General features: G+C 50.1%; 1 protein-coding gene across 4 annotated transcripts in view; it reads right to left on the bottom strand.

The window, feature by feature from the left end:
• Positions 1-261: 261 nt before the first annotated feature.
• Positions 262-25,395, bottom strand: part of LOC144152821 (longistatin-like) — a 108,537-nt gene continuing 83,403 nt past the window's right edge. For 3 of the 4 annotated variants that reach the window (XM_077684297.1, XM_077684298.1, XM_077684299.1), the window contains exons 2-5: positions 14,897-15,151; positions 12,270-12,356; positions 6,001-6,110; positions 262-3,382 (exon numbers count right to left, since the gene is read on the bottom strand). In XM_077684297.1, the coding sequence (XP_077540423.1) occupies positions 3,213-3,382; positions 6,001-6,110; positions 12,270-12,356; positions 14,897-15,151 (622 nt within the window). In that variant the 3' untranslated portion in view covers positions 262-3,212. The remainder of the gene's footprint in view (positions 3,383-6,000; positions 6,111-12,269; positions 12,357-14,896; positions 15,152-25,395) is intronic. The other variant, XM_077684300.1, reaches the window with a different exon arrangement.

The following is a 25,395-nucleotide window of genomic DNA, read 5'->3' as shown; positions in this document are numbered from 1 at the left end:
AAAAATTAGTGGATCGCACGCACAAGTGGGAGTCGTGTAAAAACCACGCTCCCCGTCTTCAATGGCCGTCATGCGTTCTCGTCAGGGGCAGACTAGCCATGGCTAAAAGGGGTCCAATGAACATAGCCCTAGCAATTGCTCAAACCCCTGCAGAGATCATCATTACGGACTGCCAACAAGCACGCAGAACTTTCTCCAGCGGCTTCCTATCACCCCCCCCCCCCCCCCACCACACACATTCTGCTGCAGCATCCTCCACAACACCGCGTAAGGATTATTTGGGCTCCCACCCATGCCGACGTGCCTGCCAACGAAGCTGCCCATCAGCATGCCCGCGATCTGACACACCGGGCTAGTCAGGAGTTGTCCCTCTTGTCCTACAAGGAAATCGCGCAGCACTACCGCCTGCAGCGAACAATGTACCCTCCTCCACACAAAAACCTCACAAAAGAACAAGAACGCCACCTTCGAGGTATCCCAACCAACACCTTTCCCCACACCCTGACGACCAGCTCTGGCTGGTGAAGAGAGCCCAAGAAGCCGGGCGGTCTCAAGGCGCCCTGGAATAAGGACTCTTCCCGAAGGCGAACTGCTTCATAGAGACGTTTATTCCTCCTCCTCCGGGCCCCCGTGCTTACGCGAATGTTAACGCGAATGGAAGAAGCACACCCGACACTTAGACTTCGCTTATGTACTTCTTCCTTTCGCCTTAACTTCTCACGCACCCTACCCTTCTTTCAGTACGAACCAACTATACCCTACATGTTTTAATGCTGTCTTTGCCTCTTCGTCTACTCGTATAGTTCAATTTCGATGACGATCTGTCCACGAAGGCTGCTGCGAGAAAGTAGACGCCCAGGCGGTGTTTGTAAACACTCCTGAGATTCTCCGAGTCCACGTAGGCTGCGAGAAAGTCGCCCCCCGGGCGGTGTTTATAAACACTCCTGAGATTCTCCGAGTAAATATCGCGTGTGCTCTTTGTAGCGAATTCTAAAAAGCGCCAAGTCTCAAGAATGATCAGAAGGTAAGGCTTAAGGGGCCCTCGTTTTTTAGGGGCGAAGCCTATTAGGGGATGGAACTGTCGGCGTCTCATGTAGTCACGGTACTAAAACACCGGCACACTCGTTTGCGACGCGCGCTGGAGAGCTTCGTGCTCCAAAGACACGACACTTTTACAGCAAAGCTGTATGCCTCTCTCTCCCAACGGTTTCATCTCCGAGGGCAAAAACGTCAAGGCGCCAAGAATACACTCATACATTGCATGCTTCGCCCCTCCCAAGGTTTCACGCTAGTGGAAATGGCCCGGGATTTTTTTTTTAACCGGGCCCTCAGCACTGTTAATACGGCCTTGTCGTCCCGCTTGTGGATCCTGGGCGTAGCGCTCACGTCACTCGTTGTATTTCATTGCCGCCACGCGTCGTTTCCCCGCCTCACCCCTTCGAACCACCATATACATTGCCGGTCTGCACCAAGTCTCGCTGCGGAGCGAGGACGCTCCGGTTCTGTGTCACGCTTCTTTTGGGCGCGAGTGTGCTCGACGGCGAGTGGAGGGTTCGCGTTGACGTGCTCCAGCCTACACGAGCTTCAAGAACACAACCCGTGCCATACCCACAACTGTGAAACATCGGCCGGGATGAGTAGAGTTCCTCTGTATAGCTCCACAGGTGTCGAAAAAGAAAGAAATGACAACGATAACGAAGCGTTATTTGTTATCTTCCTCAGGAGCGAAACAGGAAAGAAATTTGTTTCGGCTTTTGGTTTGAGTGGAAAGTTAATTTCAGGATTTATTTTAATTTTAATGCAGGAAGGTGGGAGATCGGCGCGCTGGCATAAAATCGCCTTTCGTCTCGCTAGCGCCGTTCTCCTTCGGCCAACTTGATGCCTGCTTCCAAATGATACCCTCTCCGTCTGTCTCGAATCTAAGCTCCCTGCGGGTAGTCGTAGTAGTAGAAAACCTTTATTTTATAAAATATAGGCCGAAGGGGGGGGGGGGGGGGGTTAGAAAGATTCAAGGGAGACTCGTGGCTGAAGCCCCATGTCCTGGACTCCAGATTCAGCAGCACCATGCCTTGCTGGATAAGCGAAGGTGAGGGCCATCTCGCGGCGTCGTAGAAACCCAGCGCGCGCAAGCAAGACCACATCAGTGTCCGTAAGGTCGGGAGGAGAAGGTAGAAATCCTCACTTTAAAACCGTCGTTTTGCATTAACCGATATCCACTCGCAGACTTGGCACGCCACAATGTAGGCCGTCCCTATTATGTCCATACAAGGACAAGCGGGTTGAGTGTTAGAGCTGAAACTAAGAGCTGCGCATCTCGCGCTTCAAGTTCGCAATTCGAAATCTCACCGAGAGTAATGCATAGTTGCATGGGCGTTCAGCTGCCCTGTCGTATAGGAAGCACGAAATATCGTGCCATTCATAGCTGATCCAGATGGATAGGTGCGTGAAGTTAGAGTAAAGGTATACTTGAGACCAAACTCATTGCATATCGTCAGAGTGGTAGGTATGCGTCGCGATATCCCCTATGCTTTGTCGTATTTGGGTGTCGCATTTGCGCTCACTTTTTAAACTAAGCGAGCAAGCGTTGATTACCCACAATGTAACTGCCATATGACATACGAAGCGACGACAATGTTATCAATAGGATCTACACTTCGCACACCAGCCGTCAGCAGTTTTGTGGTTATTCTGCCTTTCACAGACCCAAACGCACAACGCTCTCGGGCCCGTACAGCGTAGGCTGCTATAGTTCAGACAGCAGAGCACCAGATGATACACTCCGCTTACACCGTTGCCTGAGCAACTGCGCCGCATTTAGTTGCAGCACTATCCGCGAGCAGAACTCTGGAAGGTATCGAGACAACTTCAAGGCACAACTTACAAGCAAAGGAGCGTGTAGGTTGTGCATATTTTTGCCCTGTGATAACGTGGGTATAATCGCGCTCCGTGGCCTTACTCCAATTAAATCAACATACATAATAATGTCTGACCGCGTAAACAGTGGGGGCGACTATTTTCGTGCAATTGTGAATTTCAACTATTTAACTAAATGTTAACTATTTTGCGCCTTTATTTATAATTAACGCGAGGAGGAGTGGCCGGCGCTTCTACGTGGCACCAACATCTACATTTTTGTTTGTGATGTAATTTTAAAAGGGGGGAAACAGGACAGGGTGAAGAGGTAGGTGGGGTGAAAGGGGTTCGCCGCAGAGTCACTGTTCTTGGTGAGGGTGCGTTGCTTCTTCTTGGCGGTAGCCTCGATCTTCGCCTTCTGTTGACTGCTTGTCCTTGGCTGAAACGCTCCTGATGTAGGACAACCACTCGGGGAAGGATACGAAGCCGTCTTGGTTCGTATCAATGGTGAAGAGGTTGTCCACCATCGCTAGGCACGGGCGGGAGAAAGAAAGAAAAAAGACACGGGCACTCCGTCAGACTGTCGATCTAAAATGACTGTCTTAAGCTCGGTTTGTACTCACTCCCATATTTCAAGGGCGCAAGTCAGTTGCGAAAGCTGGCTGGAAAAATTCATTCATGTTAGCAGGTAACCCTGCGTAGAAAGCCCCCGTGTTTAGACAATGAAGCATTGCTTCATTCCGTCGTCAAAAGTCGAAGCAAATATAATCTGTCGTTGGGACGTTTAACACGGCTGTTAATATTCACCATGTTAACAATGTGTGCTAGCTGCATGGGTTAGAGAAGAGAAACCACGGATCAGTTTGTAAAAGCTAAAGAGAAATACGCACACTGATTTGCAAAAAAAAGAAACTACGTATTACATGAATAATAATAAAAAAATTCCCGTACCGTAAGATTGCACTGCCGTGAACACGCACATACCACTAACGGAAGCTGGAGTTGTCTAATAATTATAAGAATACCAAAAGCGGGAAAAAAGGTAGTGTTACCCCATGCACTTTTCCACATATACGTTTGTGACGTCGCAAATCGTGAATGGAGAAACGGGATCGGCGGAGCTCCTTTCAGGGCTTTTATGAAAAGAAAAGTGAGGTATGAACATTAAAATTTAGCGTATGTCAACTTTCGCTGTACACTGAAGGCGGAGGGCTGGGTGCTGATTGGATGTTATACTGTGAAAGCCTTTGGATGCGCAAAATAAACAAAAAAAAAAGGATAGAAACAAACGAAAGAAAGGCAGCACAACCACTGGGCACTCGCATATTAAAAGACACATATGTGTCAGTTAATAAACATTACCAAACTAGGTGCCTCCGTGCCGTAGGCGATACTCTGCGTTTTAATTTCGATTTCGGTGAACTGTTTTTGTTTTGCCTTGGTGTTTATAAGTTCGGTGCACGTGGTTTACCCAAACGATTTAGGCGGGATAACACGAGAGCAGTAGCCCCTTTTTAGTGACAGCGCATACAGCCAGCCATAAGTAAGATATTACGGTAATCGACCGCGGGGCCATGCCATCAGCTTTTCCGCTCGACAGTTACGGCGTTTTCTGCAACTCTGACCAGCCCTGACCCTTCGAGCCTGATGAGGAGCGGAAGAGCCCGGGGCCCTGGACGGAGACCCGCCCTTAGCCAAAACTCAATCATTAGTTTCCAAATCACGTTTCTTTTTCTTTCTCTTTCTCTCTCTCTGCACATCCCAGAATGCCACATCATTGCGCAGCCGATACTAACTTGTTTCGTGCTGGTTCGGTGCTTGATCGGTGCTCTATCGACTGCAAGACGGTGCACTTCGTCACGCGTGCTCATTGAAGCCACAAAAAAAATATATATATATCGAAGTGAAACAAGAAAATAAAGAAATGCCGAGCTTAAACTCTATTTTTAAACAACGCACCTTTTGACAGAAGCCGAGAGCTACGGAATGTGTTATCTCGCCGTTAAAACAGCGTGATACTACGCTAAAGAGTTTGAAAGCGTCCGGGCTAATTGCGACTCATGCGGCATATTCTCCCCTGGTGAGCCTGGGGAAACATTACTGCGTTGTTGTTGCCCTAACAACGCCACCGCCATGTTGGCCTTGAAGGCGTTATAATTGCCATGACAACAATGCGAGGGCGCGCAGCTTGCGTGGGGGAGAGGTAATGCTCTCCCCTCTCATGCCGGTGGATTCCTTCCCCCCTCCCCGTGTCCCCCCACTTCCCACCCGGCAACCGCCGCCGCCACCTCGCTGCGCCGCTGCCACCGCTGCCTCCAACGGGCAAGCCTCGCTCCGACGGCACGAAGCCACGCCGCTTGAGCAGTAACAAGGCCAGCTCGAATATCACTTGAACACTTTATTTGCGTTACGTGCGCGAACGCAACGTGCGGCGAGAAACACCGATGACCTATACAACACAGACAAGGTTGTCTGTCTTCAAGCACAGCACACGCACGACACAAGTCCTATCGTTCAGCTCAGCTTCACGTACGGCATACGAATGACGTTCTCACCTTTTGCTAACAGCACTCAAAGAGTCTTCGCGTTACGATTCACCCTGGTGTTCTTGGCGTCCCTTTTGCAGCACCGTAATGTCCGAGGGAGCACATCGAGCACATACGACAAACCGCCCACTACATGAGACGCGCGCCGGCCTCGCTGCTCGCCGTGCGCAACATCCTCCATGGTGCGCAAGCAGCAACTGCGGTGACCGTTACCGCGCATGCGCGCCCCCAGTCGCGCCGGTGGCGCCGGAGAGAAGCGGAAAGCAAAAAAAAAAAAAAAAAATAAGAGGAGGAGTGTTTCCCCAGCGCCACTGCCTCTAGGCGCGCAATAATAGAACCGAAACTAGAAAAAGTAGCATTGGCCTGATATCGTTCGCAGCGAAGAATGGAAGAAGAGAGGAATGTTCAAAAGTAGTATACTCCGGATGCAACGTTTACTTCCTTCCAATGATATTTTCAATCGTTTAGCACTAACATATTTTATACCAACCTTTATAACATGTATTTACTTTATATCGCTTTCACTCCGGTGTTTTCATCACAGACGAGCACGTGACGAGGTGCGCCACCCTTCCCCTAGATTGAAAGGGGAGCACCTTACCGACCAGCTTCTTCTCGGTCCGCGTCTCGTTGTTATGTTCGAGGAGGTGAGCGAACGCCTGGATCAGCTCCAGGCCGTCCAGCATGTTGTTGTCGTCGAAGTCGTGCATCCTACAAAGTACAGGTGGCGCCACACTCTCAGCAGCTCTCAGCCGAGTCTCGCCGGCCGGGGCTCCGAGCGCGCAAATTGAATTCGGAGCGGACACGGCTCTGAACGATTTCAGTGGAAAGAGCTCCAGGATTAACTGGAGAAGCGGATGTAAACAGAAAACTGAGTAACTAAATTAGCAGAGAGGTTTCGCGGAAGTATTAAAAGGCGCTAGAACCACGGCTTATATTGCGCCTGGAAAAAAAAAAGAAAAGAAAGGCCTCCAGCAATGCATTTCGAACAGAGATGACGCCGAGCTCGGCGTATAACTGCTTGAGCATTTATCCAGCAACACCCGCTTAGCAATGAATGAATGAATGAATGAATGAATGAATTTATTGTTAAGAAGGGAAGGAAGGTCCACCAGCAGGCGTAGTTTGTCTCACCTAAGGGCCGGAACGCCTGCTGGTGTGGAGGGTGTGGGGAATAGGGAACGCAGTTGTACAGGAAAGGGAGGACACAGAGAAGCTTAGGAGGGAGGGTGCGCATTTTTTTTCTTCCCTTCTCCTCGAGGGATGGAAGTTTTCTAGCGCCAGCTCTAAACTTATGATACCCCAGCGTGAAAGAAATAGTCCTTAACTTTGAGAACACAACAAGTTTATACAGCCAAACCCGGTTGTAACGAACTGCAATATGCGCCACGATTATTTCGGTACCTCCAATAGTTCTATACAGCCGAACCCGCCTATAACGAATTTATTGTTACGAGTTCGCAATACGCGGAAACCCCCTTGCCATCCCCGAATGCAGAAACGAACCAAATAAAGCAGGCCATTAGACTCATTACCATAGACAAAGCAATGGATTTATTGCAAATGATAAAGTTATTTCCGCCTTAACGCCGTAACTGCCTACTTGCAAAAAAAGCGGTGATTTTTGTTTTCCCTTTAGTTTTAGCAGCGTCAACTAGCACAGCATTCTTTACACGACACGTTGTTTGCACCAGTTCAAGTCCGTGTCCTTCAATATCGAAGAAATATTGGCGGAGCACATCGACTGCCGAAAGCACTTCATTAAGCGTCGGGCGGCTTTCACTCGCGACATCCTCTGCCTCCTCGGTTCTTTTCAGCAGCATCACGATGGTGCTGCTGGCGGTGCCCGCGTCCGAGGGGCTTACCGTGACGGCAACGTCGTCGTCGACACTCAGGAAATCTTCGAAGGACACTCCTTTCGGCACAGCATCGGGAAGATTGGCGAGCTGTCATCTTGGTCCGGACTCACTGACTGGACGGGTTCGGTCGTGAGTTCCGCGCGTCGGAAACAGTTACGGAAAGTGTCGGACGTCATGTCGCTCCATACGAGGCGCAGTGTCTCAGTCGCGGCCTTTTCTCAGTGGTCGCGGCCAATCAACATCTCGATCGCCGCTCCGAGACCATGCATTTTGGCGGCCATTCTAGGCACGCTGAGTTCGATATATCAGATGTGAAGTTCGTTATAAGGAATATTCTGGTGACCGGTCCCGCGAACATAGCGCGCGGCAGTCAGGACACAACAGCCGCTGTCGGGGTCACGCGCTCTACCTTTTATTGGCACTCTCGTTGCGGCATCTCGTGGATGTACATGGGAGTTCCTCCGTGTATTGTTCCCAGGTGGTGCCAGTTACCACACTTTCCCCCTTAACACAACAGTTTTAACAGAAGTTTAGGTTCAAGGAGAACCCCCACGCACAGGAACAGTTAAAGTCACGGAGAATACCGAAGCACAGGACGGCATTCCCTGGTGCTCCGACGAAGCCATGGTGTGGGAGGAGACGAGGCACACTCTGTGCGCGGTGCACCTATGTCCCTGGCCTCCAGTGGGAAGGACGCACCGGAGGGACGCACTTGTTCAGCCAAACTTGGCACCACGTGGGGATAGAGACTGTCCTCGGTGTTCCCTGGAGTTGACGACGGCGGTACTTGTAGCTCGGTGCCTTGAGTGCCAGAGCCACAAAGGCTGTGCCGGCCTGGTATCGGCTGGGGTTGCCTTACGTGATCCAGGTGGCGGGTCCATTGTCGCCCATCATCCAACTAAAGCTCCGTCTGGGAATTGTGTTGCCTGGTGACTGTGGCAGGCATCCAGCTCGGACCTGGACGAAAATTCCCTGCGGATACCCTGTCTCCCGGTTGTGCTTGCGCTCTAGGCTTGGCTCGTTGATCATAATCCCTCTTCTGAGCGATTTGTTTCTGGAGGACTGTTGTTCGTAGATCCGGCCGCAGCAGATCCAACGCAGTCCTGAGCTTCCATCCCATTAGGAGTTCGGACGGGCAACACCCGGTGACTTAGTGGGGAGTAGACCGATGGGATAACAGTATTCGGGCAATTTGTGCGTGTAGGTCCCCCGTGCCAACTTTCTGTAGCTTCACTTTCATTGTCTGCACAGCTCTCTATGCAACACCGCTAGAGGCAGGATGATAGGGAGGCACCAGCATCCTCTTCACGCCGTTCTTCTTCAGGAATATCTCGTATGCTTCACTCACGAACGCGGGGCCATTATCCGATACCACCATGTCGGACAGGCCGTGATTCGCAAACATGACTCGCGTGATTGCAATTGTGCTTCCCGCTGATGGCGATGAAACTGGGAACACCTCAATCCATTTGGAGAAAGCATCTATTGCAATAAAAAAGTAAGAGTTCCTGTATGGTCCTGCATAGTCCACGTGAATTCTTGACCATGCCCTGTCTGGGAACGGCCATGGCATCAGGGGCACTGGTCTAGATGGTCGCTGTTGCTGTTGGCACGCACCCCACCCTTGTACTGTGGCCACGATGTCGCTGTCCAACGATGGCCACCACACATGGCTTCGTGCGACAGCCTTCATTTTTGAGACCCCAGGGTGGCTCTCATGCAGTAACTTGAGGACTTCCCCTTGGAGGCAGGCGGGTACCAAAACACGGTTGCCCCACAGCCCACAGTTCTGATGCACACTCATCTCATTGAACCGGGACTCGTCGCCCCCCCCCCCTTCTGGTCTCGCGTCTAGAACTTGACCAGACCACAACCCTGTAATACCCTTGACAGCACCGGGTCTCTAGCAGTGGCTTCAGCAACCACTCTGGGTGACAGCACACGGGGATATACACCTTCCAGCATGAACACTTCTGCCGGGGCCCCTGCAGAACATCCTGTTGTTGGAAAAGGCAACCGACTCAACCCATCCGCAGGGGCTATCAGGCCTCCGGGTCGATAGCTCAGGCTGTAGTTGTACCCTGCCAGCAGCAACGCCCGGCGAAGAACCCTCGGCGAGCAAGTTTCAGGAATTCGTTTACCAGCGCCTAACAGACCCAGCAAAGGTTTGTGGTCGGTAACCGCTTCAGATTTTCGTCCCCACAGATACTGTCTAAACTTTGTGACCCCAAAAACGAGTCCAAGTGCCTCTTTATCCAGCTGACTGTAGTTCTTTTCTGCGGCGGTAAGGCTTCGTGACGCGAAGGCTATCGGCCGCTCCTCTCCCGAAACCTCTCGTTGTGCCAGAACCACCCCCAGGCAATGAGGGGAAGCATCAGTGACCAACACAGTTGGTCTGGAGGGGTCGTAGTGGGCCAAGACACGGGCGGAAGCGAGCATTTCTTTGCTACGACTGAATGCTCCCTGTTCGACTGCAGTCCAGCGCCACTTGGTCCCAGCAGTTAGCAAGTGGTTCAATGGCTGTAGCACATCTGAAAGATTCGGGAGGAACGTTCTGTAAAAATTCACCAAACCCAAATAGCTTTGCAGCTCTTTGACATCCTGTGGTTTGGGAGCTTTCTCAACCGCTTCAGTCTTCGCGGGATTTGGACTTATCCCGGCAGCACTTATTATGTGACCCAAGTACTCGACCTCGGGTAACAAAAATTTGCATTTCGAGAGTTTCAGCTTCAGGCCCACTTCTTGCAAGAGTTCCAGTACCTTGCAGACATTTCCCCAGTGTGTGTTGTCACTGTCGCCAGTTACTAAGATGTCATCGAAGTATACTGCGACATGATCTGTTCCCCTCAGAAGGTTTTCCATTTCTCGTTGAAATATTGCAGGCGCTGAGGTGACCCCGAATGGCAGTCTCGTGTATTGAAACAACCCTTTTGGGGTATTGATGGTGACAAACTCCTGGGATTCCTCATCTAGCTCGATCTGCTGGTAGGCGTCCTTAAATGTAGCTTTGTGAACTTTACTCCTCCTTGGAGTTTTGTGAACAAGTCATCAATGTGCGGCACGGATACATTTCCGGAAGTGCTACGGGGTTGACCGTTATCTTGAAATCGCCACATATGCGCAACTACCCGTCTTGTTTCAGCACCGGAACAACGGGTGCTGCCCACTTGGCAGACTTCACTGGTCGGACCACGCCTTGACGGACCAGTCTCTTCAACGACTCCTCAAACTTATCTTCCAGAGCAAAAGGCATCCGCCGGGGTTGGAAGAATCTGGGTGTAGCGTCCTGTGGCACCATGATGCGAGCCTTAACCCCCCGGAACGTGCCTAACCCTTCAGAAAACACCTCCTGGAACCGAGCCACCGCTTCTTCCGCAGACGACACGGAACAAATGGATTCCGGCTTGCTGATCCCTAATTTAAATTCTCTCATCCAGCTCCTACCGAACAATGTGGGGCAAGGTCCTTTTACCACAAACAGTGGCAGCTGTCTCTCTTCTTCTCCTAGCTTCACAGTTGCCGCGTACTTCCCAGCGACTGGTCGCGTGTCTCCACAAAAACTCCGAAGTTGCACGTCGGATGGCTCCAAAACGGCCGAAGGAAACAGTTGTGTGAACTTCTTTTCACTTATTGTTGACACACTGTTCCATTTCTAACGCCACGCTGTTAACGATAACCGCAATGCGCATTGGCGCCGGTCCGGCCGTCTGTAGTGGCCAAAGGTCATACACTTCCGCCTTGTCTTCCGCCTTGCGCGCTTCATCAACAGTATTCACGCGCCTCGAAACTGGGCGGCGAATCTGTTTATCTGTTAGCCCTTGATCAGTCGTGCACACCCTTGCCAGATGCCCTTGCCGCGAGTCAGTAGTATTAACTCTATGCTTGCCGCCCGCATTTGTAGCAGACTGAGTTCACGTGTTGGCACTGGTGCGCTTGATGGGTACCGCCGCAGCGGAAACACCCGCGTTCACGGTGCCCCGTTTGTACGATGTTTGCCGACACCGTGGCCGTTTCGACTGTCAATTGGGCTGGCACGGGCTGTGGTGTTTGTTGAGCGCTCAGCGTACAGGAATCCTCATAAGCAGCTTCGATGGCCCTCACCGTACTTATCGCGGTTTTTAAGTTAAGATCAGCTGTTTCTAATAACCGCGTTTGCATCGGGACGTCGTTAATGCTACTGACGATTTGGTCTCGTAGCATGCGGTTCCGGAATGACTCAAACTTGCAGTCTTCGGCCAGTCGCTTCAAAGATGCTATGTAGTCCCCCACCGCCTCCCCTTCCCGCCTGTGTCTTGAAAAGAACTTGAAACTTCCTACCACCTCCGACACCCTTGGCGAGAAGTGGTTGTTGAAAGCTTCAAAAACTGTTGCTAAGTTCGTCTGTGCAGGTTTTCCTGGGGCCAGTAAACTTCGTAGCAACGAATACGTCGCGGCTCCGCAACAGGTCAGAAATACGGCCGTCTTCTTACCGTCGGAGACGTCGTTCACCGTGATGTAACGTTCCACCCGCTCCCGGTATTTCGTCCAATCCATGGTGTCCGCGTTGAACTCGTCTATCTTGCCGATGACCGGCATGGCTGCTCGTGCGTCGCCGTTCACTTGACTCATTTTTCCTCGTCGCCAGTTGCGGTGACCGGTCCCGCAAACATAGCGCGCGGCAGTCAGGACATAACAGCCGCTGTCGGGGGCGTAGGCACTCTGACCCACAGGTCACGCGCTCTACCTTTTATTGGCACTCTCGTCGCGGCATCTCGTGGATGTACATTGTTCCCAGGTGGTACCAGTTACCACAAATATGTTTCGCGTGTATTTCCGTAACTGATTCATTTTTGTTCAATATATAGCATAATTTCCTCTATCCGGCTCGTTATAGTCGGGTTCGACTGTGTAGTGCGCTTTCACTAAAATATGCGAGCATGTTATTTTATTGCGGTCCGGATGCTCCGGTTCGAGCAGTTTATATGTATCGACCTACGCAAAGAACCCGTAAAACAGACTAGCAAACGCTTACCTCATGAAAAGAAACGTTGTTTCTTCAGTGTCCAGATCCCCGTGTTGCGCCAGGTCCAAGACACGCGACAGATCTCTTTTTATGTGCCTGCAGAAGAAGAACACGAGTGTGTCAACACAAAGGAGGAACGAAGTAGGAGAATGCGACAGAACTCGGTTTTCTCGCTCCAAGCTCCTTTATGGAAAAAAGCAGCTAACAGTTATACTTCTTTGTTCGAGATTCCCGTTTACTGTACGCAGACGTGTACGACACGAACGTAATGCAAAACAACGGCGCCGGAATATGCACTCTGTGTCTGTGTGTCGGAGGCGCCTCAAGGCACCACCGTGACCGAGTGATCCAGAGAGAGAGAAAAGGTATCATACGATACGTTTTGTGGGACGTGACCAACATGAAATTACGCATGTAGATAAACTAGAGCAAGCAAATTCGTTCCATGAGGCCTTGAACTGGAAATGTATTGTTAGCGTAGTTTTCCGCGCTAGAGTGAAAATGGTCGCGTTAGTTTCCCACAGCAATCATTTCCCGAAAGCGGCAAAAATACTGCGTAGGTTCGGGACCAAAGTGGCGAAAACATCAGTGCAACCAAAGGCGCAAGAAAGAAGTGGAGGATCAGCTTTGGTGTTGTCTATGGACAGAGACGGACGACTGCAGGTACACCGGATAGACAAACACTGCCCTCTAATTCGTCATCACACTTGTCAGGAACCAACTCGACTCATGCTCAAAGCTTTTCGTGAAGAAAGGAGCATCCACGTTCTGGCGGAACACTTGGATGCTGCAGCGGCAATAGACAGGTACGCGACGCCCAGCAGGAGTTTGACGAAGACATATACAGTAGACGACCGTTTTTCCGGACTCCGAAAGTTGGGACTTGTTGGATATTCCCGACTTTCTCGAGGAACCGCAAGTTGTCCCATAGCAGCAATGTATATGAACTACGGATATTTCGGAGAAATTAAAGCCGAAAGTTCAATTTTCCGGTCAAACTTTTTCGCGACAGAACCACGGTTCGACTCGAAGACGACGCCATTTTGAATACTAAGCCACCTGGCTAACTGCGGATCGGCTTGACTCCAGCTGGGGTAACAAACTTTGATCTTGGAGAGCATAATTTTGCATGTAGTCGCAGATTTGGCATTTAGTCGTAAAGGACATAATTTTGCGTGTAATTTCTCAACCATCAACGCTAGACGTTGCCAACGCTTTGGCGTTGTTGTCCAACGTTTACGAAGAAAACGTAAACGTAGAGATGCAAGCAGACGTCCCCACACAAAGGAGGAATTTAAGGCAAGGAACCATTCGCAACTTCTTCAATCCTATTTAAAAGAAATAAAGTTCTTTTTTGTGACTCGTGGATTTTTCGGACTGCTCTTTTATTCGGGCTATCTATCGTTCCCCTCCAGGTGCGAAAAATCGGTCGGCTACTGTATATCCCTCCTGGCTCTTGGTGAATGCCAGTTCGATGGGCGCAGTAATACCAGCTGCTTTCCGTTGTATCAAACTTGAACGTGATTACTCCTCGGCAGGTGTATAACGAATAAGCGGAATAATAATAAATGGGCCGCGAATATGACTCGACTCATCACGTCATCATCACTTCCTTCTCACTCGAACGGAAATAGCAAGCAAATCGAGTGATGGGCGGGACGAAGTTCGTAAGAGGCAGCGGTGCATGGTTCATTCCACCCTCACTTACGGTTGAAATGAATCAGGGGTGGAAACACGCTCCGGCACCTCATGACAGGCATTGACTGAACAGTAGATGGCTGAGTGCAACCCCAAGTCATTGAATCTTCAAGAGCGGGGCGGTGTCGTGTCATTACTTGTCCTCACTAACGTAAAAAAAAGGAATTGACGAGTGTTCGCGAGTGAGTTTTCGTGTTTACGAATACACTACCCGTCTCATTATGTTTTGTTGTTATAGGATGTGAAAGAGTTTTCGTTTCGCCTTATGAGCGGTAACACGTTGCGCAGTGCTGTCCTCTTATAATGGTCGGTGCGATCGACAGGCTGCTCAACTGCGCGTGGGTTTCAGGAATCTTGTAAATCTTTAGGGCAGTGGTTCTTCGCCATGACTGCCCCGGGGACCCCTTTTGGGCTTGCGATAGTGATGGGGGACCCCACGATGGAGCGTATGTTGATCGGTGCCATAATGTCAAACAATTTGTACTTGAATCTATAAGTCTTCTAAACACCTATATGCTGCCTTTTGTGGGTCTGTTTTCTTTTTCTTTCATAGCTGGCGTGTTGTGAAAAATGCAGATGTTAAAATATGTGCCACGCGGAGAAGCTAAATGTACATGTAATGCGGCGGAGCCACCTTTTTGCATTGCAAGAAAGCAGCGCTAGTATTAAACCTAAGCAGCGCTAGTATTAAACCAAGAGTGTAAAACATGGTTGTATTAGTCCTTTTTTGGTAAGATGACATGTCATCGCCCCGCTTCAAAGGGGAAACCAATAGCAATCATCATCATCATCAGAAAATGCTGGCGAAATCGAGAGAAAAAGGGCGGGTGAAAAGTTTTGCGGGGAGCTTCGCGGACCCCTGGAATGCTATCGCGGACCCCCGCGGGTCCGCGGAACCTCATTTGAGAACCACTGCTTTAGGGGATAACGATACGTACTCCGTGTCCCTGACGATCTCGATGGCGCTGTAGCGGTTGCGGATGTCCTCGAGCTCGTCGAATGTTGGGTCCGCTTCGGCGTCCAGCATCTCCGCCTTCGCATACCACAGGGCGGCGGCCAGAAGCACCCACATGGTCAGCCAGCGGTCGCCAAGCATGCCGGGACTCGAACGCGCCGAGAACGTCGTCGGTGGAACAGAGCGGAAGCCGTACGCCCGAGGGCTCGATGACAGGCCGGGCCAGGAAACACCGGTCCTGAGCCCAGGTGTTAAGAAAGCCTCGTGAAACTGGTGGGCTTGGGAGTGCAGCTTAAATTCAGCCTGTATGCAGTACTGTCACTGAAAGTTGCTAACGAGATAGTTTACACAGAGAAGAAATACGATGGAATTTGTATGTAAAAACAAAGCCTCGCCATTAGCATCTCTGTCCATAATGAAACATGCATGCAAGGCTTTGAAGCGTTTGATTTGTGTGCGGAAATCGTGTAAATGACGCTGTAACACAACCTTGAGTGGTGTAACTGCGTGAAACGAATTTACCGGCCTGTAGGGCAAGAATCTGAGTGAGCCATCGACCCATATTCCGGCTGCACAATAGATTCGGGGAATTTCGCTACCGTATAACGTATACAGTGCTTGTGAGCGTGTCTGCGTCACACGAGCGCGTGCTCAGGAAAAGCTGGTTCGTGCACGGTCAGGTAAACTCGGGTATTTATTCACAGATTAGCAGCAGCACATACTTTTTCCTCGCGTACGTCGTCAAGTCCCTCCACCGCGATTGCATACTGATCAATATAATTTTCGGCTGACGCAGACCACCAAAGGTAACAAGCATTCGAGACTGTTGAGTTCTGCTTATCCACAAGTTTCTTATGTCTCGGTTGCGTTACCGGTACGCACACCACCGCGGTAACGGAGTGGCTACCGAGGGACGGGACTAGAAGTAGGGGAAGACGGATATCAAGATAAGGGGTTGAGATAAGGAAGATAGGTGGTGGAAAATGGATTCCAACTGCGTTATTGGAAGTCAATGGCAGAGGCCTTCACCCTGCGCTAGACATAAGACAAGCTGATTATGAGGCTTATAATAATGATGATGGTGATTATTGTGGTGATGATGATTGTGATGATGACGATGTATACCTGGCTCCAAAGCAGAATTTTTGCAAACATGCGTGGGTCACGATGCACCATCATAGCCTTCATTATGACTGCCTTCCCACCAACCGAGGTATGGACCCCTCCCCACCGACTTGACGATGCGGAATAATGATCAACGTGAATATCGCGCTCATGAGATTCCTCGGCAGTCACATAGCGCTTTGCCACTTAAGCCGAGGAAGAAATGAAGGGCGGAAACGTAGTGCCGCTAGTTGTGTGTCATCCTGCGTGCTCCCAACACAAACAATCACGCCATCTCACACCTGACGCGTGAAAGTGAGAACGATTCGCCGGAATTTCACCCGTCACAACATGTAGGGCTGACAGAACGCTAGCATATATCTGCACAAGCGCCATAATGATTCCAGCTTTGCAACGTCCGGCATGCAGCATGTGACCCACTTCATACCTCACAGAAAAAGTGACCGAAACTTTTCCACTGCGAAAGCACTTGTACCCTACATCCCCGGATTTCGAGGACGTTAGATGAAACTTTGGCAACGCTTGCTAGGGACCATCCGAACTGGTGGCGGCGCAGCGGGAGGAGGGACGCGGGTATGTGGCGGCCCAACGTTAGGCCTAATGGTACGCCCTCAAGTTGAACGTCATCAAACAGTGCCCGCAGCTCTACGTTGAGTGAACGGGGTGTTGCTTTGCAGGTCGTTAAGCTTAAAGCTGCCAAACATTAAGTCTTAGCATGGGGCCAACAAGGGCGTTGATCAATGCTTTAGTCATAGTAACGAATACAAGACGAAAAAACACAAAGGTAAAGGGACGGCGATGATGACGCTTTCACACCCACGTATTAAGCGACCTGGGCGTGGGTGTTCTCTGTAACTCCAATCAAGCCCGGCAACATAGGCGCGTAGGCTTATTGTAAAATGTTTTAGAAAACAGGTAGCCGACTCAATCTCTTTAGTCAGTCAAAAAGTGCAATAAATAAATAAATAAATAAATAAATAAATAAATAAATAAATAAATAAATAAATAAATAAATAAATATCTTGCTGCGTAGGTGGCTTGCAGCGCGTGACACTTCGCTTAGGAAGCGCGTTCTAAAAGTATTTTCGTGTTTTTTTCCTTCGTTTGAAGTTAATTCTCAGTGCGTCAAGCGCAGTTCGACCTAATAGTGACTATAATCGTATCAACTGTGGTAGATTATCCGCAAACACCATGAGCGTGGTGGTGTATTACGCATGCGACCGAAGCGTAAGCAGCGGCTTGTTTCCCCGATCAACAATGTGGACTACGACGATCGTCGAGTGAAGTTTCTAGATTTCCCTTGTTTGCAAGAAATGTATAAAGCAGGAAATCGTGAAGCGTTTACGGCTCGCAGAAGCACACGCACCCGCCGTGCCTGCCTGCACAGCCGACGGTGCGGCTCGAACCGACGCAGGTCGCGGCAGCAACAACTTGTCGCCGCTTTTTAAAATCACACAAGTCGTGTAAAAGTTCCAGATTGGTGAAAGTGGATGTTAGTGTGATGAAAAATTCTGATAGGCAGTGTCATCAGCTGTGGTTTTCAAAGCGATGCTCAAATATCTGCCGCGATTTACGCCGACTGGCCGCGGAGGTCAGTGTTACTGGATCCCGGCAGCGCCCGGCCCGTTCACGCACGGTGCGGCGAGCGGCCGAAAGATGGCTATGCTTGCGCGCAAGAATCGGCCGAGGCCGTGCAGGTATCTTGATCGTCGATCGCTTCAACAGAAATCACCGCGCTTACAGAGTTCCCAGCGCGGGGAAACGTTCTGTTAGGGACTGTCACTCGCAACTCCAACGGCGATGAAATATCTGCTGCGACGCCAAGCCTAAAGTTTCCAACATCCGATTACGTGCATCCGAAGCCGGCTGCGAGCTGTTGGCGAAGGCCCTCCCGTCGCGCACGCGCGTGTTGCGTTTGGGTTCCTCTAACTTCTTGGGGGCCACCAACGCTCGGTTCTCCTATTCTAAATATCCCCATTACCCAGATCATTAACGACGTGTTTCGCCTCGTACGCAGCCTCGCCTTCTGTGAGAAGTCGCGAATTTCGAAATTGATGCTTGAGAAATGCCCGCTTACTGTAAACATACAAAACACGCTGCAATTATAAGTTACCACGCCGAGCACCTAATGAAAACTAAATATAACCTTGTCCGAACCCGCTCGAAGGCGTTAAAAACTCGCGTTCATGCATTGCGGAAAAGTCGCGAAAAGTAAACATCAGCCGTGCAGAGTACAGGCTACGGCAGTGATCGTTAATCAAATCCGCGCATGACTATAAAAACATCGTAGGGGAAATACGCACTGATTAAGCCAAACTGCAGACCATAACAATACTTTTAAGCATGTACGGCGAAGCAATCTGATCACCGTTCTCGCGTCATTCATTTACGAGGCAATACGAGCAGTTCGCGCGGTGAGATCATAAGTGAGCGACGCGTTTCCGTCGCTGTTACAAGGTGTTTGCTTGCACACACATGTCCCGTCACAAGTATTTCGTAATGAATTTACAGCGTACTTTTCTCGACATCAGTTGCATCGTCCTTGGCGTTAGCTAGCTGCGTATGTAAGAGCTGTGGGTCGCGTTGGTAGCAACTAGTACCTAAACGCGGCGGTGTCGCCGGGAACAAGCGAGTCGCTGATTGCTTGACCGAATTATTTGGTTTACAGACAACTTTTTTGGTAATTTGCATCAAATTCACAAGGAGCGGACGAGACGGTGGCCGCAACAAAAAAACACGCTTCCGCATAAGCAGGGGAAATGTGTTGTAGCAGACGACAACACGATTCGGTGTCCTACGAGTGACGTCACTCGTAGGTGGCGCCACGGTATGTCCTCGAGGCCAATAGGATCCAGACGACCGCAATATCACAAAACGTTGACGAAAACAAATACGAGGAGGAAGAAGTTCAAGACCGAATCGAGAATGAAACAGCGGGAATTGAAAGGAAAGAGCTCTGAAACAATCAAGTATGCTAGTGCTCATTCAGCAGGTCATGGCGGAGCACTTCAAGCAAAACATCAACCTGCGTGCGTTAGAGCAGACGCAAATTATACGTGTCAGGGAACACGAACCTGCGTTCACCTTTTGCAATCCGGTGACCCATTAACAGGGCAGGGAGAATAGAAAATACACAAACGATGCTAGAGGCTTCAGCATAGTTACAACGTGGAACCTGGAAGTATTAACATGTTTGCATGACTGACTCACCGTGTGGCCAAGCCGGTAGTGAAAGAGGAACCGATTGCTGCAGATGACAGAGATGCCAAGAGGTTGGTGCGCGCAATCTCGATCGCGCCTTTGAGTTAGAAGAAGAGAACGACGATGGTTTTAGCCGATGTTGCTAATGATGATGGCAATGATGTCCTTCTTGGTGGATGATTTCAGTGGGAGAGTCTGTTTTCGGGTCGTTGCGCAGCATCATGTACCTAGTAAGACTGTTCAACGTCACGTAATCTACCTAAACCTAACCTGAAGCTATCATATAGCTTATCTAACTTGTCTAAAGTTCTTTTTTTTTAATTTTATTTTACTCAAAACAGCATGATGCGACGGAACCGTTTGCAAAGAGGCTCTCCCGATGCCGCTATCACAAAAGCGATGAAGATGAGGACGATTGTTAGGAAGAATAACATCTTTTTTCACACCCCCAATGTTTTGCCGATCCCCCGTTTGGGTATGTGCTATTCCCCAAGGATCATCATCAGCAGCAGCAGCAGCAGCACGTTGCATGCTGACTCAGGAGACGGGTAAATATATTCCGCCGTTAGTTTTAGTGACGAAAATAAGGTCACCCTTGGTGTGTCATGGCATGGCTAGTTATGCCAAAAGCGTTGAAAGGAAAGTTGACGACGGTGTTGTTTTTTATTCAAATGCAGCAGAGTGCACATGCGGCCGCGCGCGCATGCGAACGCGCGTACGACGCACACACGTACATGCACGCACATACACGTGTCTGTGTGTGTATTTTACGCGACATGAAGTTCCTTTACTAGTACCAACAAATATCCATATTTCTGTACACGTAATTTTTGTGTTAATGGGGTAGAGCGAACGAGGTCACTGAGTCTGCCTATTGATAAATAAAGCCTGCCAGTAAATGTTTTTTTTTTCTGTCGCGTGCGACGCAAGACATATAAAGAAAACAACGTATGGCACGGTTAGTTAAACGCCGATTGCTGCTCCGTGTAAAAATAACTGTCCTTGAAAGCAGATTTCGCTTTCAGAGATGGCCCATCAGAATCTCGCGCTAAAGGCAGGAAAAGAAGGCCAGATCGCGCACATGCATTCACAACGTTCCCTCTTTTTGCAGTTCCCCGGCTGCCCGGAAAGTTTGGAGTGCCGACAGGTTCGGCACTCCGTCTACTAGCAGCAGCATAGGCAGCGCAGTGCGCGGCACGCGGAAGCCGGGTGACAGCTTTGTTTTCGCGTTTGCACTGGTTGTGAGCGAAAACGCAGTTAACCGCGAGCTGTCAGGCTCGACAGGCAACGAAGGAAGCGACTCGTCCGCAGCTTGACGGGCAGGAAGGGCTTCCTTGCCTTCGGCGCGTTCCGTGGTTACGCGGCGGGGGGAAGGGGGGCAGTCACGGCGGGGTCGGCACACACACCTTCAGGAAGCGAGAGCGTGGAGGAAGCGTGGCAGCTTAGCGAGAGGCACTGCTAGCAGCCGGGGAGAAGATTGCGGAAACGGATCCGCTGACCTTGCGCTATATTTGTGAGCGCTCGCCAAGCGCGTACCACGGGACGCCCGCTGACGCTCACATTCAATGTCGAGGAGTGTGGCTGCCGAGGCGTCGGGTGGAACGAGTTGCGGCGCCTCGGGAGCGCACTGGCACGTTTGGAGCAACAAAACAATCGAGCAGGCCTCTTCAACACTTTGCCACACACGTGGCGCACGAGAAGGTGGAGCATGTCATACGTGTGTGCTCAAAGACATCTTTACGTGGTCCGCTTGACGGAGGCTTGAGCTGAGGCGTGTTTTGGGTCCGTGGTCGGGCCCTAGTGAGGCTGCAGGAGCATTGAAAGCCCTTTTGGTGTTCTGAGCGAAGCACATGTCTGGACATAACTTCGCGGCGAACTTTACTGGGCTGTTCAGTGTACACACTGTTTACGTGACGTCACTTACGCCGCTTTCGCTTCTCCGCCATCTCTGAGTACCTCCACGGGTAGTAGGAAGCTTTCAACCCTGCTGTGCGCAGTACTCTAGTTTACTCTATAGCGGCACGTTGACGGCTAGTAATCCGTTGCGGCGCGAGATGTCTAAAATCAAGCAGGGTAGTTTTCTGCCGCCGTACTTCGACTGCCTTGTCGGACCAGCGAGAGCTCCATGCGAGTCTAAGACCGAAAAGTGCGACGGCGTCGCGTGCCAGCTTTCCATCGGAAGAGATGTGAGCGCGGACGCCAACTCGCCCGCCACGACCTTCGCGGACATGTTTGATTGCCTTGTTTTTACCACGAATTACGTCACCCAGAAACAAATGAATATCTGCAAGTCCCGCAAGGCCCACACTTTGTTTACGAGTGGATGGGTAAAGGACCTCGCAGTGAAGCAGCTGCCATCGGAAACGGGTTATCTTGCTGTAAGAGCTAGTAAAAATGTCGTTGACTCCTATGTCATAGGGATCGGTAAAACACGAAAGTGAAATGTGCAGCGAAATCAGCAGCTGAGCATGATTTGCGGGTCGGCGGCTGTCTTGTGGTACTGCTTGGCGAGCGACTTCCTGCTGGCGGGTCGCTTGGGAAAATGTGTACTGGCGTCATTTCCGTGACGGATATGACGTCAGTGAAATCTTGGTATATCCCGTCACAAAACACTTTCGTGTTAAGATATAAAACCCGAAAACGAACAACCCTAAGTATAGCGTACTCTTTAGTACTAAAGAGTACGCTATACTTTACTTTAGTATAGTGCTTTACTTTACTAAAAAGTGCTTTACTTTAGTACTAAAGGTTGCTTCCCCACAAGAAGACCCTGTGTGCAGGGGTGCACCCTTTACATGCCGCTTGCTTCGTTGTACTGGCGTCACTTCCGTGACGGATATGACGTATGAGAAATCTTCGTGTATCCGGGAATAAAACACTTTCGTGCTAAAAGGCTCACGCAGTATGCGACCACAAGATGTAGTCCATGCAGCGCGAAAGTGAACATTTGTTCGAGCTTTACACTTGTTCTGCATTCGTGGAAACAGACGGAAAAGAAAATTGTGAGAATTGGAGGCGGCGTGGTCTTACTAGTACAGAAGAACGCCAGCGTTTTTCTTTTTTTTTCTGTCTCATATCTCCCCTATGTTTCGCATTACTGCGCAGAGGCCTACCTACGGAAGATGGATGCAGTGATTTAAAGAATTAAAAGTGTTTTGAAAAAGTTATTGCCGAGAGGTAATCTGACCTCCTTCTCTACTCGGGCCGATCAGGGTAATCCCAGGTGTCTTCACTGTACTGCACTTTCTATAATGCACTGTATTGTATTTCTTAAAATAAAAAAGTCGTGTAAAGGTAAATCGGGACGCATTAATTTTCTTGAAATGCATCGCGGAGTCGTCAGCACCGAGAAATGAGTCCGCGTCAGTAGACGGCAGATACCCCGCAGCAAAGCCCGAAAGAATTACTCAAAGCGAAAAACTCGAAGGAGCACCAAACGGAGACCAACTGGACATTAATGCTTTCGTATCTACAAGTGATGAGAAGTGCTTAGGTTCCTTCGGAGTTTTATTGTTGTTGTTGTGTCAGGGTGTTGCTTAAGTTCCTTTTTTCTTGCTTTCTGCGTCGGACACTGAAGAAAGACGTAGGTATTACTGATATGACTGTGGGGTTTAACGCGCCGACGCAACGCAGGCGATGAGGCGCGCCGTAGTGAAGGATTAATTTCGACCACCTGGGCATCTTTAACGTGAAGCCAAATCTCGTACACACGGGCGTTTTGGTTTTCCCCTCCGTCTGAAAAGCAGCCACCGCGGCCGAGAATCGAACCCGCGTCCTCGTGCTCAGCAGCACAACGCCGTAGCCACTGAGCCGCCGCGGCTGGTGTAGGTATTACCCTAACGCGGTTCAGTTTATTGGGCATTAACAGAAGAGTACCAGTGGAGTTCCGTGCGACCTTGCCTTCTGACCGGGTAACCCATTTTGTGGGAGCGCCGATTGATTGATCGTCATGCGGGCCCAGGTAGGTCAAAACAGTCACTCTTTCCGTAGCAATGTGCAAGAGTGCCTAATTTGTATGCCGCTCAAAGCGGCTTCACCTGCTCGATGCGTACGCGTACCTTCCATGCTTTGGACGTGTGAACCCTCGGGGTTTTGACATTCCTGGCTGCGAAGGTCACATTGGTTTTATTTGTAATTTGAGTGCTATGTGGGTGGTGGGGGAGCTGGAATGCATATGCAGTCGCTGCATGACAAGTGGTAAAAAACAATAAAGCGTTAACGTAACCCCGTCGGCAATGAACTCACCTTGTGCCCATTGACCGAAGCCTGACCGTGCATAGTTATTTTTTACGCGACCGTGAGGACTGTTTATCGGTCTGTAACGTCTAACTGAATGCCCCAACCTTCGCCCCATTTTTTCACGCATTCGGATGATAAAACAGAGTATGTGGTAAAAGAGAGGAAGCCGCTGCCGGCTGTTATTTTTTACCATTCCGGGTCGGTAAGTGAATACCGAGAAGTGGAAGATATGATAGCAGTTGTGACGATTCGTCTGGAATGCCGCACGCGTGACGGCGAAAGGCGGTGAGCTCAGTAATCATATACCTAGGCGGTCGTTGCACACTTGACCCGGATTTTTATATTTGTTATCACAGAATGCGATGTTCACTTGGCTGGAAGAAAACATTTGTCTGCTCGTAAGTATAAGGAGATACGTTGCCGCCTTTTTATTCCCTGAACCCCATTCCCCCAGTGCAGGGTAGCAAACCGGGCTCTACACCTGGTTGACCTCCCGGCCTTTCCGTTCTTTTTTCTTCTTCTTCTTCTCGCCATCGCGATCACGACTCTCGAGGAGCGGAATGATGAGTGTGATCCTCGTAAGAAGCAGCAATCCCATTTCCCCAGTGAGGTACGAGGTCCTCTTGATGTGAAGGAGTGGACTTTGAGAATCCTTGTCCTCGTGAGGGATCGTGATCAGTCATTCAGCGGAATGATGGGGAGAATTATTCTCCTTGCCGTCTCAACAGTGAGAATAACTGTCATCCACGGGAGAACATTTGTGTGTTTGCATGAGTATGAGTACACACCTACCACCTGCGTTTCTATTCAGTAATGCTATTAATACCTATGAAATTGGAATAATCTTTTTTTGTGTGTGTGTGTCTTTCCGGACGACCAGAACAGGCGTCCTTCTGCGGCATTGGCTTTTCGCCTTCCTTTTCAGACGCTGCGCGGCATTGGCTTTTCGCCTTCCTTTTCAGACGCTGCTCTTTTACTTTCATTCAACCAGGTCGGCGTCCACTTTCACTGTCCTCATGAGCAGTACGCTCCTCCCGAGGACAGTGAAAGTGGACGCTTTCTGTTGCTTTTGCGTTTGGCAGAAAGAACGGGCAGGTGCATGAATGTCGAAACCTGTGCCAAAGTGCACAGATAGCTTAGGCTGGTCTAAATGAAAATAGGATTCGAGTTCGTTTGGAATCGAACCAGTCTCCAGAGTAGGGACCCACTGCGCTTCCTCTATTCTATATACCTTACATCAGCTCGTTACCAGCGGCGGCGCGCGGCGATCACGGCATATCTCGTGACAGGTGCACGCCACGGCACGTGAGTAGAACAGTTGCACCCCAGCCACGGAGCATGATGATTCCGGGGGGTAAGGGGAGGGGGAGTGGCAGTGAAGTGAATTGTCGTCAGTTAGCCTGTCGAAGAAATTGGCGCCGTGTCTCGCTCTTGGCAGAATGTGGACGCTTCCAGTCGGATGTGCTATTATGTACCGGCAAAGCACAGTCTATCACGCAAAAACGACGACGCGAAAGCCCAGAAAGCGAAGAATGCAGCGAGGAGAGCCCAATACAAAGATACGAAAGCGAAGAGACGCAAACACAGAAATGACAAAAACGACTTTTTGATAAGTATCACCAGGAGAAATCATAATGCTTTCGCCATCGAAGCACGTGAGGAGGGTTAAGTGCCGCGACGAATTATTTTGTAGCTTCGCAAGTGAAGACAGTATGGAACACAGTTCTTAAAATTACTTCGGCCATTGCTGTCTAAGAACACCAGTTTTACTTTGACAAAGAAGTTATAAATGGAAAGCAGTGCGGAGATCCAGTGCCTGACATACGACCGAGCCCTTAAAGAATGCCGCCATTGTCACGAGGCACGCGCTAGCCATAGGAACCGATAAAGAAAGGCTAGCTACATTCCGGCGAAACA

The sequence above is a fragment of the Haemaphysalis longicornis genome, unplaced genomic scaffold (genome assembly GCF_048455015.1).
Source record: "Haemaphysalis longicornis isolate Haplotype H1 unplaced genomic scaffold, Haemaphysalis longicornis Haplotype H1 scaffold_9, whole genome shotgun sequence".
In the NCBI taxonomy this organism is placed as follows: domain Eukaryota; kingdom Metazoa; phylum Arthropoda; class Arachnida; order Ixodida; family Ixodidae; genus Haemaphysalis; species Haemaphysalis longicornis.
Note: the sequence above shows the minus strand (reverse complement) of the source record. Positions and strands in the feature narration are given on the sequence as shown.